This window comes from Cyanistes caeruleus, chromosome 4 (genome assembly GCF_971803275.1).
Source record: "Cyanistes caeruleus chromosome 4, bCyaCae1.hap1.1, whole genome shotgun sequence".
Classification (NCBI taxonomy): Eukaryota; Metazoa; Chordata; class Aves; order Passeriformes; family Paridae; genus Cyanistes; species Cyanistes caeruleus.
In genome coordinates this window covers 77,236,777-77,257,083 of record NC_141704.1, presented here as the reverse complement: position 1 = coordinate 77,257,083, position 20,307 = coordinate 77,236,777, and the positions used below count along the sequence as shown (strand labels likewise).

At 43.1% G+C, this 20,307-nt stretch overlaps 1 protein-coding gene across 1 annotated transcript in view; it reads left to right on the top strand.

Annotated features, from left to right (window-relative positions):
• Positions 1-18,982, top strand: part of ST8SIA1 (ST8 alpha-N-acetyl-neuraminide alpha-2,8-sialyltransferase 1) — a 127,291-nt gene extending 108,309 nt beyond the window's left edge. Inside the window, exon 5 of the mRNA XM_023919054.2 lies at positions 12,384-18,982. Within this exon, the coding sequence (XP_023774822.2) occupies positions 12,384-12,870 (487 nt within the window). The 3' untranslated portion in view covers positions 12,871-18,982. The remainder of the gene's footprint in view (positions 1-12,383) is intronic.
• Positions 18,983-20,307: the final 1,325 nt, after the last annotated feature.

Sequence of the window (20,307 nt, the reverse complement as noted above, 5' to 3'; positions counted from 1 at the left end):
AGGGAGAAAGGGCAAGGGGGAAGGAAAATATTGGAATAGCATCACCCCACTCATGCCATGAGCTCTCAGCTCCCAGACCATGGTGCCTGTGGAGGGACCCACAGAGAGAACAGGAGAGAATCCCTGCTGCTGAAGGTGTTTGGAATGAGGTTAGACAGAGCACTGGGGATCAGAGGTGGTTTTGTCATTGACTTTAATGGGATTATAATTAATTCTTAAATCAGGTAGCCAAACATAAGGTGAGTAAACAGTGGCTTGTGTAGTTGGGAAAGCTGGGATAAAATAAGAAAGGGGGTCCTTTTAGAGTGCTTTAAGTAGTCATTTCTGGCTCCCTGTGTGGACAAATAGAAAGTCTGCCTTGCACCTAAAGCATGCCAGAAGTGTCCACGTGTGGAATGACCACATGAAAACTACTTGCTAATTGAGACACAGTATGTGTGTCTGTTGCCTTAAGTTTTAGCTTTCATATTTTCAGATTCTGTGCGGCTTTAGTGCGTAACTCTGAGCTTCATATTAAGTGTTAGTAGGTTTTCTTCACAGGGTAGGTAGACAAAACAATCTTTTTCCAGCATGAGACCAAAGAGAACCATTACAAGCTCCAGGCCCAAAAAGTATAAACAACAGTGAATTGAAGAAAGAAAACAAGGATGATGGAACTTCAAAACCTAAAGCTATAATTGGACAATTACCTCCAATATGCAAATGAACCAAAACTTATAAAAGCGTGAGACCTTGTGACCGATCAACCATTTTGTGTTCATCTTGGGTGTAGCCCTGGCCAGGCTCTTGAACTGCTCAAGGTGTATCCATTAAGGCCTTTTAATAAATACCTACTTTATTCCTTTACTCTGTCTAGGTCAGCCTTCTCAAGGCATCATGTTAGTAAGATTGTCTGCACAAGCCCCAGAGGGGCACATCATCCAGGAGACCTGGATATGAGTGAGAGCAGGGCATTAAGGAGAGTATTGCTGTTTGAAAAGTGCTCTGAGAAATTACTGCAGTACAACCCCTCTGTCACAGCAGAGGAGGCTCAGATGTGTGTTTGCAAGGTGACTTCTTGTGACCCCAGCTGTAAGCAGAGTCCAACAGCTGCAGCAAATTGCTAAATCATTCTTGGCTAATGCTGACATCAAATTATCTAAATAGTTTTTGTGAGGTTATTGTTTTTCATGGGGACATGACAAACATAAGTCTTTACTTAGAGCCTTCTGCTCTATTTCCTTGAGCTCTGTCTGTCATAATTTTAAAATAATACACTATTTCTTAGGTGTCTGAGCTGTTCTCCTCATTACATAATTTTATTTTTTTCCGCTCTGATAAATCCACTCCAAATTAATCCAGAATGCTGAACTTGTGACTTTGCAGATGCCAACAGAGTCAATGCCTGGGAAATCGTCACAGGCATGAGATAGTGACTCTCTGGGGAGATCAAAAAGAAACCAAGATGCAGGAGAATGCTGCCATAATTATCCACAGAAAGGTTAGCTCAATGTCACTGCAGATTCCTTATGGCTACTGAGAACTGTCTGTCCGTACCAGAGAGCAGCCCTGTCCCTGAATATCTGCTAAAGAACATCAATAAAAACATTAAAACCAGATTAAAAACAAAACCCGAAACACTTATCGCTCTTAAGTCTTCGATTGTTCTGACAATGTGCCGTTGCAGTTTTCTCCTGGATGAATATTTCTCTCTGGAAAAGCAGAGCAGAGCATTTGAGGGAATTCTCCAGCTGGTATCAAGGAAATGATTTCTCAGATATCTGTGCAACTCTGCCTCCACATGCTGCTGAAAGTTCCTAATTTTAAGTTGATCTTTCCTAGGAACCTGACAGAAAAAATGTGGTTCTGATGATTTGAGTTGCTCATTGTCCACTGATTTCCACTGTGGAAATAGAAGTGTCTGGGCTGGACCTGCTGTATGTAATCTGTTTTCACCAGGGTTAGCCACTTGTGCCTCTCTGGGCTGTGGAGCTGCTGGAACACATCATTGCAAATTCCCAAGCTGCTTGTGGAGTTTCCAGGTACTACTCAAGGCTTGGAAAATTTCAGCTGCAGTTTTATCCAAATGCTAACAACCCACCACATGTTTGTATGAGCTTGACTGGAGAAGGTCAGGGGAGGACCCTGAAAGTCATTCAGCTGTTTCTTGCTCCAAGCTGCGCTGGGGAGATAACATTGCCTGAGATGCACTCTTGTGCAAAGCATTTGATCATCTGATGCATTTCTTTGGGGAAGCTGTGTCTGTGTGGTGGAGCTGCACAGCTTCTGGGCTGTGCCACTCGGAGGACTGAATGCTCAGTAGAGGACAGCACTAACCAGGAACCAGCAGCTCCTCATTCTGGGTCAGGATTGGCACAAGGGAAGGCATTTGTGCTCGTGTGGGTGCAAGGGCTGCACCAGTCTGGTGACGTCTATGCCAGGACATGAAGGAGACAAACACTGTCGTGCTCCTGTGGCATTACAAAGCTTTCAGGGAAAAGCCTTCCTGGTCTCTCTGTTGAGCATGGAGTGGCCATCTCACTGCCTGCTGGGATGGGTGTCTATGGTACCTTCAAAGTCTGCAGGATTCCCTGTCTGGATTGGGAGTTAAAGGAAAACACCCTTGAGCTTCCAGCTCTATCTCTAGAAACTTGCCTATGCACAGCATTTGTCCCCATGTTTCTCAGCTTCTATCCAGCCTGTGAAGTGTCAGAATGCCAGAGAGCACTCCCGTTTTTACAAATAGGGAACAGAAATTTTCATTTGTTTCTATATGTCCCCTCATGAGGTGCTCAAGATGGGCAGCAGCTTTTTAGCTGTTAGACCATCAGCCCAGCCATAACCAGCATGTTTTGTGTTTCTCCATGGGCTTCTGGCCACCTGTGTAATGTCCATCTGCTGAACTGGGTGGGAAACTACCAGCACTGCCATCCAGATCATTGGAATGAGGCATGGGTTTCCAGGAGGTGATTATGTTCCTGAAGGATCGTTTGCAGTACAGTGACAAAAGCTGCTGTCCCTTCTGCATGGAGTCCCTCCCATGAACTGTCTCATGGCACTGCTGTTTACTTCTTGATACTTTAAGGTATCTGGGGAGATTTATCCAGAAGAATTGCAAACATTGTGGCAATGATATCAAATTAATATTCAGAGACAGTCTCTGACACTCTGAGACTGAGGAATTTTAATGTGTTCATCCTGAGCTGTGGGGGGCTTTTCTAATGGTAAATTTGCCAGAAAATGCAGGTTTAGAATGACCAAAACTATTTGCCCTCTGAAGTAAAATCTGTGGACTAGTTCTAAGTGGGAAAGGACATGGTGCTTCAGGAGTGACAGTGAGCGTGCCTCTGGCCTCTCCTTAGCCAAGGTGCAAGGACCCCACAACATCAAGCTGTTTGCTCAACACCCCTTTACTGTGGAAGGAAGTTTGAGACTGCAATTCCCAGTTGTCACTTCGATGTCGGAGACAGGAATATGATAAAACACACCAAGGTTCATGTGCAACAGCCAACTTTTATTGAGTGCAGCTCTGCTTACATAGCATTGAGGTCTGCACTGTTAATTCTGATTGGCTAACCAGTTGTCCCCCGGCCAACCAGCCAATAGCCGCTCACATCCCCATCCGTCTCACCTGCTCCCCAACGGTCCACACTGGTCCAGTTACCTAATCAAGGTACTTGTATAATTAGTTATGTTTCAGTTATAAAATTGGGATTAATTATAACTGTGAGGCCTTCGGGCCAGCTGTTGGCCACCACAGTTCCCCCTTTTTTGTTTTTAGATACAAAAAGCAGTATCATCCTCTGCAGGCACCTTGCAGACAGGATGACAAACGCTGCACTATGTATGAAACATTCACAATGACACAAATAAAAAACCTCAACCTTTCCACTCAACTCAACAAGTCCAGCCTGTGATATAGTTTCAGCCAGTGATATATCCCTGGTATATACAATGATATATCCTGATATATCCCCCCTGACATACACAATGATATTGTATCATTGGAGATGTAACAATCATATCCAGTTGTCAAATGGGATTACCAGCCATACAAACTCTCAAAGTGGCATGCCCCATGCTTATTAAATTAAAAGTTACAATTTCACAACTTTACGATTCAACCTTAGAATCACAAGAAAATAAACAATTTGTCTTAGTTTGGTTTTGTGGTTAATGTCCTTAAATAGACAAGAATCCTTAAATAAATTGTCCCAGTTCACCACGTAGCAGGTGCACAAGTTGTTTAAATCACTGCAACACAATGTCTGCTAGGGTGTCATCAGAAAGGTGCTGTTCGGGTTCTGAGCAGGGCGAACACACCTGGCCGGTACCCATCGCATTCTGTTGTCCATGGAAACACAAGCTACCCTCACCCCCAAGTAAGACGATCCCATGGACCTATCCAAGAGATCTTAGTGATAGTATCTCTTACCATTACTTTGGGTTTAGGTGATTTAGTATCACAAAGTGATTTAATACTGGATTCTGGGAATTTTCTGGTATTCTTAAGTGGTTCAGGGTATAAACAGCACTTTGCTGCTCTGCTCTCTGGGGATTCACCACACATTCCCCTTTTCTGTTTATCAAGTATTCATTTTAAAGTTCCACGTGCATGTTTCACGATGGCTTGTCCTGTTGGTGAGTGGGGAATACCAGTGTGGTGTACTTGTAGTACTTGTACTTTGTACTTTGGGGGAGCGTACAACACTCTCCCAAGTTGTAGGAATTGTCTCATGTTTTCTGAAATGTATGCAGAGCCATTGTCTGTTTTAATGGTATGAGGGATACCTAAAGCAGCCAAGGTTGATTTCCAATGTGCGATGGTATCCCCAGCTGTGGCCTGTGTGGCTGATGAGGTGTCATTTGAGACGTGCATATATTTTAATCTGCCAGATGCAGGGATGTGTGTAACATCAGTTTGCCAAATTTGCAGAGCTCTCAGGTCACGGGGATTAAGTCTCATTTGCAGTAATGCAGTGTGGCCTTGGCAGTCAGTACAAGTACTGACTGTATTATGAGCCTCTGTGTTTCACAATAGAAATTACCTCTGTAGGGCTCAAACTCCTTGATGGAAGGTGGCATGTGATGCTTTTTGCTCATGTAGAAATATCTGGTTGAGATGCTGTCCAGGCAGGGCTAGCCAGGTAATCTGAACAAACATTGCCCTCTGAGATGAAACCTGGCGAATTTTTTATTTGTGTGACTTCTAATACGTAAGAGGTAATAAGGGCAAGTTCTGGCTTGGATTGAATGGCACAAAGCCCTTAGTAGGTCAAATAACTGCATTGTCTTTCTGTAATGCTTAGTAATATTCAGTAATATTTAAGGAAGTGTGAGAAAATCGTTGGAAAGCCATTTCATAGGAGACTGTGTTTAATACTTTCTTCTCATCAGCACCAAAATGCTTTACAGCCCTGAGCCTCCACTTTCAGCAGTGACAAACCAATACCGTGCCAGAGAGGAGGAGATGGTTCTGGTGAACAGTTTCTCCAGTTGGTCATACTTCCTTCACTGCTCAGCAAGCCCAGAGGTTGAAAATATATAGATGCATTAATAAAACCTAAGATTTTTCCAAACAGCACATGAGGGAGAAAAGAAAAAGTACGCTTATTCTAGAAATACAAACCTTTTATAAGGATTTTTAATTTCAATATTTGTTCTATGATAAAAAGAAAATGTAGGCCAACAAAGGCCAGGATTATCAAAGAGCTCCCCTTTTGCTTCAGCTTTTTAAGGGCTTGTCAGTTTTTTATTGTACACTTACTCCTCTTAAGACTTCTACTTTTATTACTTAATTTTTTCTGCTGGCCTGTAGATAAAAAAATCTGCTGTCAGCCTGTCTGCATATGTCCATCAGATATGCACAGGGAATAAAATGGTTAGAACAGGAGACAAAGGGCTATTCCTTTACACCTGCCTGACAAAAATCAGATTTGCTGGAAGCTGAAGCCAGCTCTACCACTTACAGTGGCAGCAGGTTGAAAAATGCTTTCTATTTACAAATATTTTTTGATCAAAGTATTAAGCTTGAAGAGGAACATGTGTTATATCATGGATCTCCCTAAAGTGGGTAAAATAAGCTGTTGCACTTAGAAAAACATAATTTGCCAAATCTGATATTTTAAATATCCACAAGAAGGAAATAAAAATTATGTAGAGGAAAAAAAATATGGAATTAAAACCACCCTTGAATATTTTGCATTTTTTAAAGAGCCTTTCAATGACTGCTTTGCAAGGCCTACAACATGGAGACACCTGGAAGCTTTGCTTTATGAAGATTAACACATTGAAATTCACTGGACCTCCAGTGACTAAAACACCAATGTATTCATTAAGTATAACTTTACAGGTGGAAGCTCCTCTCACTTCACCTGCAGCACTTAGTGGGTAAGATCCTATAGAAAGGTCACATAAATATGCTTACAGTGGCATTCAGCTTTGTGCTTTCCTATTACTTTGTTTCACTGCTTAATCAGCATTTGTAATGCACTTCTGCCACTTGCATGAACACAACACCCTGTTCACTGACCGTGATTGGTATTTCCTCATATGGACTTGCTATTATGCAATTATTTATTTACAACATACTTTTAAGAAATCATTATTTCATGCATGAACATCCCTAAATGGTCCCCATATGCAGCAGTAATTACTTATGATATTTTGAGGAATTATTTAATATCTGCACTCAGCCAAGATGTGAGACAAAACTCAATTCAAGATGCAAAAAATGACATCCTGAATTTGTCAACTACTCTTAACTGATTGCAAACTACAATAACAAAAATATTAGCTAACAAAATGAGACTATTCAAAGCTGTTGAATCTGAGGAAAATCGTGCATATCCATATACACTCCCACTGACAGACATTTAGAAAATAATTAACAGGGGTAAGTAAATGGCATAAATTAAGGGCCACTAACAAAGACACCAACGGGTTATCTACTCAGGAAAAGAAATCCATTATAAGGCTAATAATTTCCAGATTCTGAAAGTTTCTGAAAAACTCTGAAGTTTTGAAATTTCAAGTTATCCTTACTTCCTTAGAACCATATGATCTAGAATACATTTTCACCATTCTTAAGAGAGTAAACAAGGATATGTTTCTGTTTCAATAAATAGGTGGAAAATCTATTATCCTCAGAATAACCTAAGTCAGCAGTATTTATGAAACCATATCCCAGACAGGAGGATTCTTTTTCATGAAAGAAAAAAGCAAAAGAATTAACTAAGTACCTAATTCCATCATTTTGTTTTATATCCCTTTCCCCCAGCTTCTGGGGAGACAAGTGCTCAGATCACCTACTTCTTCTGGCCTTGTGAGTAGCTCAGTGCTCCACAGCCAAACCCTGCAGCACCACAGATCTGAATGAAGAAAGCAGCCTCTTCACAAGTATCTTCAGTGGGTGACAAGCCATTTGATTAATGCAGCTGTAATTGAACCTCATATGCAGTCCTGTCTGTAGTGGGATGTTACTGATTTCTACAGCTTCACGTGCATCCAGCAAAACATTTTGTCACATCCTGAACTGTAGTTTCACTTGTATTACCAATGGCTCCATGAAGCATGCTGAGGGAAGCTAAGCACATGTTTGGGAACATGTCACAACCTAATGGGCTACCTCATGGGTGCGCAGGGATCTTGACTTTGGTTTCTGGGACTCCATAACAAACAAAAATATGGAGACTTTTATCCTCTAAATTTCTCTACCTTATTACAGGTTAGTACAACTAGCAAAAAATCAACAATAGCAAGTAGATACGATTAATAAAATTAAGATGTACATATATCAAGCAATGACGATGATAAGCAGTCAATAACATAGTATCGATCATTAGTATGGCAGATAATAGCAGCAGCCAATTGTGTAGTAGCAGAGGAAGTTTATTTTATTGCAGATTACTACAAATATTAATAAATAACTTACAATAGATTATTTCTATGGGTATATAATACTAGCCAGTATCAAGTGAATTAGACAGATTTCAGAAGGAGCCAAACCATCCCAAAGGAGAGGACAAACTGACCCCGGAGGGCTACCCAACCATCCCAGAGGTGGGAGAACAATCCCAAAACTGCTCCCAGAGGAAATACAGTAAAATAATTATGTGATGTTCTCACTTAGGAGATGATCTAAATCACTGAGCCTGGAGTCAGCCAGACACCCCTGGTGGGTGTCCAAATGCTTGCTGAAAGTTTCCGAGGGATTTAACCTGTCGGGTGTGGTCCTGTCGCCCCTCAGCACCGGGAATGCTTTAACCTTCCCTCCACAGGCTGCTGGCCACCCGATGATAACGTAGGCACGGAAATCCTTTCAGCGTTGTTAAGATCTGCGATAGCTGTTAATTTTATCCGCTTCCAAAAGCTGATGGGATCACACGTAGAGATGTTAATCGATACTAAACTGCCAATGGCCGCGTCTTATCGTGGGACAGCAAGGGCGCTGTAACGCGACTCTCCCCACTGGGATACTGTGAGTCTGTTAATGAAAAAATCCCCTCGGGCTCCTCGAACCCTAGCTGTGGATGCGGCACGGTGTGGTGTCTCGTAGTGCACAGTGCCTGTAACCTTCCATCAATATTTCGGGTTCGAGCGCTGGCGACTCCGCGCCAGAGCTCCCGGTGCCGAGCGCAGCTTCATTTCCGGGTTCCGCGCGCGCTGCCCAATCAAGTGCGGGCAGGGGCGGGCCGAGCGGCGGCTGCCCAATCAAGTGCGGGCAGGGGCGGGCCGAGCGGCGGCTGCCCAATCAAGTGCGGGCAGGGGCGGGCCGAGCGGCGGCTGCCCAATCAAGTGCGGGCAGGGGCGGGCCGAGCGGCGATACGAGGCGCAGCGTACAGAGATGGCTGCAGTGGCCGCAGGGTCAGTGTGCTCGGGCACTGCGCTTGCGCACCCGATGCTGAGGGCGGCGGCTCGGGTGGTCGCATGCACGGCTACAGCCATACATGATACAGGCGCTACCGATAGTAGCGGCTGGGGAGCTGTGCCGGCAACGCGGCAGGAGGAAGCCACAGGAGTCCCGGATAATGGCCGTGCCTCCCTCAGCTTCTTGCCTGTCCTCCCAGCCCGTGCGCCTGAGGGTGAACTCCCTCTCAGCTGCTTCCACGGCGGGCGGTGCCCGCGGCGTCTCCGCTGCGGCTTTCGCAGCAGTTCAGTCCATGATTCAGTCATTTCTTTTTCCTCCGTGAAAACTCGCGTCCCCTTGTCTCCAGGGTCTGCCCACAAAGCACAGCGGCGAATGGGCATGCCGAGCGGAGGCTGTGTCGCAAACGCGGTCTCGGAGCCGAGCCACTGGGCTCCGGGAGGCGGCGGGCCGAGCCCATCCGCGCGGACGCGGGATGCGTGCGGCTGCAGCACACGCTGTTCAGATGGCCGTGCAGGAGCTGGCGGTGCAGGAGCAGGGCGCTCTGCTCCGGCAGGAGCCGCGGGCCACTGAGGAGCGGTTTCAGGGCCAGCGCCATCCGGAGCAGTCCGGAGCACTTGTCCGACACAACGGCGCGGCAGCAGCCAGGTACGTCCGCGCAGGGTGCAGGCGGGGCTTCAGCGCGATCGGCGTGCTCCGCTGGCCGTGCATCCCAGCACAGACCAGCAGCATGGCTCTCTGCAGCCGCATGACGGTCCCCGGGCCGGCAGCGCAACTCGGCCCGGTTGTTTCTTCCGACCGTCTGTGTCGGCGCCAGCTGCGGCGCCCATGCCTCCCGCTGCTGCTCCCGTGCCCTGTCCTCGCTGCCGGCGCCGCCCCCACCGCCGTCCTCGCGTCATGCTCGCTTTGTAACTGCCTTAATACGTTCACAAGTTTCTTTAAAAGCAAAGTCCATACCTTAATAAACAGGTCTTCCTGCACCAAAGCCCACACTCAGATGTTTTCCCCGACAGCGTCTTCTACTCCAAAAACGGGAGGTCCAGACCCACGCAGCTTTCTCCACCGCCTTCTGCAGCTCTTCTCCGCTGCTCCGCCGGGATCCGCGGCTTTCCCCGCCGCTCTCCGCAGCCCTACAGGCTGCCGGCAGCAATCCCTGCTGCCCTCTGTCTCCCCACAATATCCGCGGCAGCTTGTTGCATCGCTTCGGTCACCCATTGTCGCTTTGGTGTTGGAGACACGAATGTAACAAAACCCACCCCAGTTCGTGCGCAACAGGCGGGTTTTATCGCGTGCAGCTCTGCTTAAATAGCTTTGAGGTCTGCGCGGTTAACTCTGATTGGCTGAACCAGTTGTCCCCCGCCGGCCAACCAGCCAATAGTCGCTCGCGTCTCACCTGCTCCCCAATTGGTCGAGTTACATGATCAAGGCACTGGTTTAATTAGTAATGTTTCAGTTATAAAATTGGGATTAATTATAACTGTGAGACCTTCGGGCCAGCTGTTGGCCGCTACAGTTACAGAGTTTCCCACTAAGTGGGAAAGGACATGGTGCTTCAGGAGTGACAGTGAGCGTGCCTCTGGCCTCTCCTCAGCCAAGGTGCAAGGACCCCACAACATCAAGCTTGTGTTTGCTCAACACCCCTTTACTGTGGAAGTTTGAGCCTGCAATGCCCAGTGACTGAATGGGGACTGAAAGCTTGTTGTTTGCCTTAGGACCTTTCAAAAATGATCAGGGATATTGGAACAATGTTTGAGTACTGGGGGTCTGAGCACTTAGGTGAATATTGAAAGTATTAAGCTTGAAGTTTCTTTTTAAATTTGTTTTTTCCCCCTCAGTGACAGTGTCCTGATGGAAACAAAATAAGCTTGGTAGGATGGAGCCAATTCGTGTACCTGGTAATCTGCAGGTTGTCCTGCTGCTCATTGGTAAAGCTTATTTTGGGGAACAGTCACAGGTCTGAAAGTAATGGAGGGATAGGCCCATGTGGAGAGGTACAGGCAGACAATGAATTTCTGCCAAGGCACCTTGGTCTTGGCTGGCTTTCTACACTAAGCTGTGTCTTGGCTGGTTCAACAGAAAAGAATGCCAAATACAGTAAGTTATGAAATTATTGGCTTTTGGTTTGTAGGTTGGGGTTGAATTGATATCTTGCTTGGAAGCAAGTGGCTCTGTCTCCATAGGCAAACAGCACCGTGCAGTAGGAGCAGATACGCAGAGCAAAGAAGCAGTGAAGACCCAGACAGACTTCAGATTTCAAACCAGAAATACTTCTGGTTCATTCTAATACCACCATGCAGGAAGTTTTGCAAGACACTTCTTGCAGCAAATCAAGAGACCACATATTTCATATTAAAAATGTCAACAAAACCTTTCAATTTATCAAGACTGTTTCAAGGGTTTTTTTTTTTTTTGCCGAAACAAAGACTACAAAAAAGCCTGGCATATGAAACATTTCAATGCTATTGGAGATGTTTGGGTTTTTTGTTTCCAATCATTGCAACTGAAATTTTGTTTAATGCTTATTGAGGTCATCGGGCACTCTATTTAAACCTGCTTGTGTTGTTCTTGTTATAGTTTCAAAGAGGTTTATACATAAAATTGATCTCTGTATAACCATTTAAAAACATACTATTATACCTATTGTTGCCTGCACAACAGAAAGGAAAAAAAATTCCAGTGCTGCTGATTTAACTTTCTTGTTCTGGCTCTTCTGGTGTGTGACTAAGGAATTAGTCATGACACATCTGTCTTGGCTGCAGGAAACTGGGAGAGGAGGCAGCAACACAGACATTTGGGAGCTGAGGAAAAATTAGGGATCACACTCAGGGGACCAGCCTAGCTGCAATGAAAGGAGTGTGTGAGGCTTGTGCAAAAGTGGTTTTTAGTGTAGTAAGCTTCAGACTCTGAGGGCTTTGGATATTTTAAGTGATGAAGGTGGGGAGGAAACATATGACAAGGAAAGTTTATAGTCCATGATACTAATTGTGGAGTAGTTTGTCAGTCAAGCATCAGGAATAAAGCAGCCATCAGCAAATAGCTACTGGCAATTAAACAAATTGTAATATGCTGTTTTCATATCAAAAGAATAATCTGTACATATACCTTGCCCTCCTAATCTAACCTGGCTTCTTATTTTAGTCTGCCTTTAGGAAACAAGAACAACACAGATTTGAAGATTTCTTTTATAGATTCCCGTACCTGAAAAATCTAAGCTTATTTTTGGGCAGATGAAAAATATTGCTAAAAAGAATTGAGTCTTTTGGAATATTGTCAGTGTTCATTTGGGTTTTTTAAAAATATTAAATCAGAAAGGTTTTGGAGTTAGCAGGATACCAGATAGTTTTCAGCTGTCTATTCAGGTGTCTCTTTTCAAAAGAGAGGCAGTGTCAGACAGCCAGAAGTTTGTCTGGACTTTCTCTGGGCTTGGAAAAGGTGTGCAGTGATTTGTAAATATGGGTATGGAGAGCAGCCCTTAGGATTATGAGACATCTGGGAAAACCTATGTGTGACCAACTCATTTTCCCTTGTGATTTTCCAGGTTCCAGAATCTGCTGTGGTCCCGAAAAGCCTTTGTGGACAGCGTGAAGGTCTATAACCACAGCTACATCTACATGCCAGCCTTTTCCATGAAAACAGGGACAGGACCCTCCCTCCGCGTCTACTACACCCTGGAGGATTTCGGTGCCAAGCAGGCAGTCCTTTTTGCCAACCCCAACTTCCTGCGGGACATCAGCAAGTTCTGGAAGAGCAAAGGTATTCATGCCAAACGCCTTTCCACGGGACTCTTCCTGGTCAGCGCTGCCCTTGGTCTGTGTGAGGAAGTAACAATTTACGGCTTCTGGCCGTTCTCAGTGGACCTGCACGGCAAGTTTATCAGCCATCATTACTATGACAATGTCCTGCCTGACTCCGGATTCCATGCCATGCCGGAGGAATTTCTACAGCTTTGGTTTCTTCATAAAAGTGGGGTACTGAGAATGCAGCTAGAACCATGTGAGGACCCTCTAATCCAGCCTTCAGCCTGAGAATCATAGGAATCAATTTGGGAGATACAGTAGTTTTTACTTTCCATGCTCTCCAGCAGAGAGTTCTGTTTTATGTCGGTTGTTTTTAAAGGGATCTGCATGGACCATAAAAATGCTACTTGAAGGCCAAATGGAATATGTCCTTATTTAGTGCTTTATGGAACTGGGAGGGGATGAAATGTATCTCTCCATCAAGTCCATTCAGCAGCAGTGGGAAAACAATGTCAGAAGCAGCACAGCTGAACTTTCCAGGGACGTTTTTAAGTGACAAGTGTAAAATGGGCATTAAGGCTCAGAGAGTCACCAGGCCACTCATAAGCTTTTGCTAACAGTGCCAAATACGACTGTCTGTTCCAAATTCCATTTCATTCCAGATCAGCACCCTGTAGAACTTTCCTTTTTCCTTGCTTATTTCCTCTGTTTGTGTGTGTGTAGGACAGCATGTGTGTGTCATTGAATCTTTGAATCTTTGTTTATTTTCCTTTGATTCTTTTTTTTTTTTTTAAATGTGTCACTCCTCCTCCCCCCAAGAGGAAGGGGAAGGAAGGGCTTAAAAGCCCAAGGAGCTGAGTACCATCAGCTCTCTGAAGACTCTTGGGAGAGTGCTAAGGTGCTAAGAATCTGGTTAGAATGTCATAGGAATGCCTTGCTACTGGGGATGGATAGACCTATGTGTTGTAGGTTTTATCAGGATAGTTCAGGTCATTGCACTCACAGCTATGCCAGTGCTGTACTGTGGGCAAGAGCTGGTTAAGGCAAACTGGTCTGAAAAGAAAACATGTTATAAAACCAGCAGTGAAGTGCAGCCTGATTTCAGTGACCTGCTGTAAGATTTCCACAGTGACTTTCATAGCAGGGATGGTTCCTGACCTGTTTTGCTGTCCAGCCTTAGGGATTAATTCTGTATTCATTTGGACTCCAGATGTTCATGGACTGTTGAGGGTGTTTGAGGGGTTCAGTGGAATGCAGAATGAGGTTCTTTATGTGCTTATAGGAAAATTACAGAAATGAATGTGTCATTTAAAATTAGTCGAAGCTTCAAAAACTGTTTCTCTGTGTGTGACTTGCTCTTCTGCTTGGATTGTAACGTTAGCCTTAAAGACTTGTACTTCTCACATGAGATTGTCTCTGCTTAAAGAGAGTCTGGGAAATAAAACAGCCTTTGGGAGCACTGAAAACTGCAGAGCCAGCATGAAAAAGGAAAAAATAGAAGGGCATGCCTGATGTAAGGCAGCCCTGCTCATAGTGGTGAATTCTGTCAGTGTGCACAGTGCCTGAAGGACTGTTTTATTTTGGGTTATTACTTGGGCAGCAGATGGTCCTCTCACCATGGAAATGAGAAATTGTTTTGTTTGTTTTCTTTGGTTTAGTGCTGAAGGACAAGAGGAGAATCCCAGCTCAGTCTGCAGTGTAATTTAAGCTGCAAGATGTTACCACCATTAACTTGAAAAATCCAGATCACTGTTCTCTTTCTTATTACTGAAAATCTAGTCAAGGTGTTGGAACAACAAAACTGTCATCAACTTTCCACAAGAATTTCCTATGCTGTTCTATCTCTGAAGTTCTATTATTTGGGGGCATGTGTTTTCTCAAGTGTTAAGGTCTCTCCTTGTAGACTACCAGCTGCAAGTTCTGTAGATCTAAACGATTTTTTTTAAAAAGCTAAATCTATGTTTCTCCCTTAAATATGAATAGTTCAATTCTTTGTGTAGGAAACTGGGGAAAAATAGTAATATTTTTCTTTTTAAACCTATGTTTCATAATAAAAAATTTCTTTTGGAATATGGATATTCCAAGCATGAAGTGGGCACTGTTTCATAGGATTACAGGGCAATGCTAAAGGGTAATGTGGGGATTTTTGAGTTTTAGTTATTGTTCTGATAGGATCTGAATGTACCTCATAGCCCATGTTGTCTTTTTCCATGTTTTAATTGAAAGTACAGTCAGCACACTGATGGAACATCACTTGATAATTAATTTCATTTCATTAGTGCATTATCTATGATGTGGGGACTCGGTGAGGAAGGATTTAAAAGTAAAATATTTTCCTTACTGCTTGTTGTGGCAGGATTTGACTGAGCTGCCTTGCTTGGAGTCAAAGAGGTGCCTGTTTGGTTTTTATTGAGTGCATCAAGTTTGCGCTTTTTAGTGCTTTCTAGATCTCATTATCTGTGGAAACAAGAATTGGAATATGATGTACTAAAAATGGCACTTCAGCAGATGCCAGCATTTCCTTGTGAGGGAACAAGGAGAGTGAGGGGAACTGCCTCTTTGCTGGTCATTTTTTGGTATCTTTACCAGTACTTAGAAATTTACTTCTGAACCTCTCTTACAGCTCTCCAACCCCTTGGTAATTATGTGTTCCATGTGTTGGGAAAATAATTGGATAAGAAGAAAAAGCATTTTTATAGGAAAACTCTGTCCAGTGTTTCATAAGGTCTGGCTTGTTCATGTTAAACCAGTGCCCTGGATATCTGGAGGTGTTGTATTCCCCACCTCTGTAAGACTCAACCTGAGGCCTTCTGGTGTCTGCAGTCCTGATGTTTGCTAGGAGATAACTTCCAAGGAATTACGGGAGCAGGAGGGACCCAGTCTGTGTGTGATGTATGGTTGATACTGGAGAAATCTATAATTCTGTCTCTGTTCACATTTATATTTAGTGAGTAAAACTGGCATACACAGTACAAAGGCAACCACATTTGATGAGCAAGTAATGGCTTCAAGAGTAAACAATTTTCTTTAACTTCCAGAAAACTGGAAACTGAGAAAATGAGAGAAACAAAAATAAATGCCACTTTTTGGAGGCAAAATCTGGTTTAGCTGACTTGCCAGTCCATGGAAACACTAACCAAGAATCAGCCTTTTGCCCAGCAGGTAAAAAGGGATGCAGGAGAGCATTGCAAGTCTTTCATGGCCAGAACAGTCAGAAAGACAAAACCAAGCAGCCGGGAGCATAAGAATGGCTGTTACCTGACAGAAATGTTGGGAGTTAAGGTTCTCCATCCATTTGGGTTTTGGATCTAGCCTTGTGGATGTCTCAGAAGAGGGCACTTTATGTGTAGGATCATTCATATGAAATACAGCATTGCATGGAAGGGCCTGAGAGTTTATCCACTTTTGGGAGAGGTCTTTTCTAGTGTTGCTATATTTTTAGTGAAGACTTTTGAAACCTTTATTAGTGAAATTCCCTCCTGCAGCACTTCTATTTTCACTGCCAGTCCCTGAATTTCCCTGATAGTGTAGCTAAAGCTGCACAAATCTGCCAGGTTGAAAGCTACTGCAGTTCATCTTCAAAAAAAAAACTGGTTCAGGCTGGCCAAATGATTTGTTAATATTCATAGTTATTGATTTTATCATAGAGCTGACAAGGGACAGAAATGCTGGAATATTGCTCTACCTGCATAGGAATCATTGTCCCATGTTTGTAAGGAGAATAAATTAAATACCTTTACAAGTAAGGTATGCACTGAAATCCCTCTTGATACAATCTTTTTGGGGCTGTATATGTTCTTGAGGAAATCAAGACCAATTTTTGAGCTTCTGACAAAACTATAAAACATTCCCTCTTTGTTGATTAGGAAGCCTATTGGAGCTCTTTCTAGATCTGACAAGCAAAACAGCAACCAGCAAAGCAAAATCCTAGAGAAGGGATTGGGAGGTGTGCTCATGAGAATAAAAACATCTCTAATTTTGGCACAGACTTTGTTACAGTGCTAAGAACTCTTGCTTATGAATTTTGTATTTTTATATTTTTGGTGGAATGAAGATAACAAGTTTGGTGTGAGGCAGCTACTAAAGTCAAAGGTCTAAGCCTCTGCTACAGCTGAAGTTTTACAGAATATGGAAATATTGGTTGTTTTTTTGACTACTTTCATCTTTTTGTTATTTTTCTCAAAATTCATGTTGTTATCTAGGCAGCTGAGTTAGCACCTCTGTGAGAGCTGAAACTAAGCAAAGCATCTGCTTTTTGAAACTCAGTGTCCTGAAATGTGGTAATTATGGAAAACCATTCCTGGAAACAGCTTCCTGAATACTAACTTAATATCGAGCTCACCCTTGCCCTTAAGGCCTAAGGGAACTTTTGATCTAGAAGTGAGGAAAATGAAGGAGGTGACAACAATCTCACCATTTGCTGCCTCTCTGATTCTTCTTCAGCTTAATAGATTAGTAAGTGTTGGAAGAAGTCCAGGTAATAGGAAGGACAAGCTGTTCTTTCCTGTCACTCGCATCATAGCACAGATATAAAATGAATTAACCAGCCACCATCTTGAACCATGGCCTCCTTCAAAAACTCATATGGTGGAGTTTGCATTAGCTGATACTTCCAAGTAAGCAAAATTCATCAGGCTTTGTCCAGAAATGCCTATTCCCCAGCTCCATGATTGTTTCAGGGGTATTCTGGGTACTGTAGCTGTCCTAGTGTGCAGTGACCTCCTCTTAACATGGACTTCTGTTTCTGCCCCCAGCCATTGTCCTAAAGGATCTGTCTTCTCTATCCTTCCAGATCACCATTCCCTTTGGGGATAGAAGTGTGATTTTTAAAAATCCAGCCATAAGGCAGCTAGTATGTTTTGTTGTTTGAACAAGCTTTTCTTTTAAACTGCTGACATATCCACTAAGAGTTCAAAATAACTCCAAATCAAAACAAAAAACCAAATCAGTTTCAGCCAGGTGTTTACCTTCCCTCACTGGAGAAGAGAAAGAGGATAAAGAAGGATATGTTTTTCAGTGCAATAGTTGTAAAATAATACCTGTGTTCTTGAATTTCCATGTTTTATCTTTTGGAATCTATCTTATGGTTTTTTTGTAGTTTCTGAACATAACAATTAGTGAAAGACTTGGAGTTCTTTCTTTTAAATATTAACAAATTTGTTTCCGTAAGTGGAATGCAAAGAGCCAACATGAGGCTTAACCTCCTATGCTCCCTGGCTGATAATTTTTTGGCAGCAGTGAGAATTTAAACAGCTACTCATTCTTCCCTGATTATTCACTTCCATCAGTTTTTATTGCAGCAGGCTGAGCCCTTGTGTATTCAGGCTCTTCAGCTTAATGCATGTGCTTTAGAATGAATTCCACTCTGCTTTTCAACTGTTATAGTGGGGGTAAAAAGAGTGTTGCTAATTGAAAATGCTTGGTTGAGTACAGCCAGGAGAGAGGCACTGCCAGATTCAGGCTTCTTCTGACCATTCTGAATTCTCTGCAGGACTGTGAAAACACTCCAGCTGTGGCTGTGAGGCTCAGCTGTGCAAGACAGAGCAGGAGCTGGAGTTTTTTCCCTGGTGGAAAAGGCTGATTGCTCCTTGTGGCCACTGCTGTGGCTTTGCCCAGTGCCCACCTGACTGGGCTCAGGACCAGGGGATGCAGCTCCATGACCAGCTTGTGATCCTAGATAATTACCCATGGCATGGTAAACCCTGTCCTGCTTCACAGTCAGGAGTTCTGGGCTTACTGGAAATGATGGTAGCTCATCCCTTCGGAGACAAGCTGCTTCTAGCAGCACTTGAAATCCCTGGCAAGTCTCAGGAAGGCCTATTAAAGCTGCATCTTCAATTATTGACTGTGTACTCCCTCTGCTGTGGAGGGGGGCAGCTTTCTGCTGAGCTGAATATTTATCCTGTCTGGGACCCTCTAAGGCAAGGGAACCTTTAGCACTCCAACCATGTGGAATTTACTGTTATTTATTTGATATCTTCACCTTCCAAGTAAAACCCTTTTTTCCCCCCACTTTGTCCTGGATTTAACTCCTGTGAGTGAACCCAGAGTGAGTTAAAAAAAGCAGCGCCACTAGGAATTGTTCTCTGGGTTTATGAATAAGATGGTGGCCAATAAAACACTGGAGTGCCTTTTGGACAGTTCCTTCTGGTTTCTAATTGTATATTCAATTAATTGTTTCAGTCAGATGGGACCCATAGCAGAGATGAGTTGCATTATTTTCTGTTTACTGGAAGAAAACAATTACAGAATTACATTTCAAGCTGAATTCTTACCAACAACTTAAGGGATCTTCCTTCTGCAGGAAGCTTTGTTATTGTGTGATTATCTTGACAGTAAATGAAAATTCTTCACTGAAAATAAATGCATAATCTGGAGTACTGAGATACCAATTTGAGTCTCTACTCAGATATATTCAACAAAGAATTTGGTGTTCTGCAAAAGTGCCATAATCACAACTTTTTCTTTTTTTTTCCTTTGTGCATGTGGTTTTTTTAGGAAATGCTTGATTTTTTATTTTTATTTTTTTTATAACTCTCCATGTGCTGAAAATAAACACTCCTTCTTCAGGAACACAAGTTTCTTTTTGGGTAGGCATTGTATGCAGAGTAAAACTTCCAGAAGATAATCCAGTTTTCAGGAAAATGCTCGTTTGGAGTAGTCTGGCAGGACTCCTTTGAGCATGTGACTCCTGCCTCTTGAGCTGTGAAGTTTGGGCAGATGATACAGAGTGTGCTGGACTGACAGGAAAAAAAAAAAAAAAAGAAAAAAGATATTTTAGCCACAGCCTCTGCCTGTTTGATGTCTCCCACTGCTGAATGATATTTCTTCGTTCTGTGAGGGCCCTGCAAGGACTCTGATCCTACATATCAATTGTACTAACTGGTTTTAAAGGCCTGGACTTTGTACTGAAAACTAAATGAGCATGGAGATGCCTGGAAATAATGTCCTTTAGTGTATTTGGACACTGCATGGTTTGGCCTGTTACAAAACATATACATAAAAATCATTTTATCTGAGTATCCAAAAGCCATCTTCTCTTGAGTATGAGACTTGCATATCACTGGAAGGTGACTTCTGATGCTGCAGAGTGCAAAAGCCATTGTGGTTTTATTTCTACCAATAATGAAATCCCCATTGAAGTAATACTGGATTAACTCAGCTTTCAGTGCTCTTGAAACTCCCACTCCATAAGCATTTCCAATAATTGTTCCATGCAAAGGCAGAAACAGGAAATATTTTTTTTCTTGTTCATACATGTCACCTTGCATTGAAAATGGAGCAGAAAGTCAATCAGAGCTCTTAGCCTTTTCAGAGGTCTCTGGAGACTCCCTAAAAAATACATAGGCACTCAGTTACACAAATATAAACAAAATAGCCTGAAGTTTATACTCAGATGCTGGTTAGTATCTTGAAGAATTACTTTCAAATCATTCAGAGGAAAAAAACTGCAAAATCTTTTCAAGTGAAAAATACCCCCTATTTTTTTTTCTCCTAAAATGCACTAAAAACTGAAGAAACCATGTTAAAAGATATGTGAATTTCTCCTGGTTTCCAGCTTATTCTGACTTCTAGCATTGTATTCAAGTCCATACTTCTGCAAAGCTTCCAATTCTAGATTGTCCCATAGACCTAAAAAAACACCCGTTACACTCCAGATGTAGTTAAAAAAAAAGGGGAAAGAAACAAGCTCAGGACAGAGGTTCAGCTCTTCTGAAATCTGTG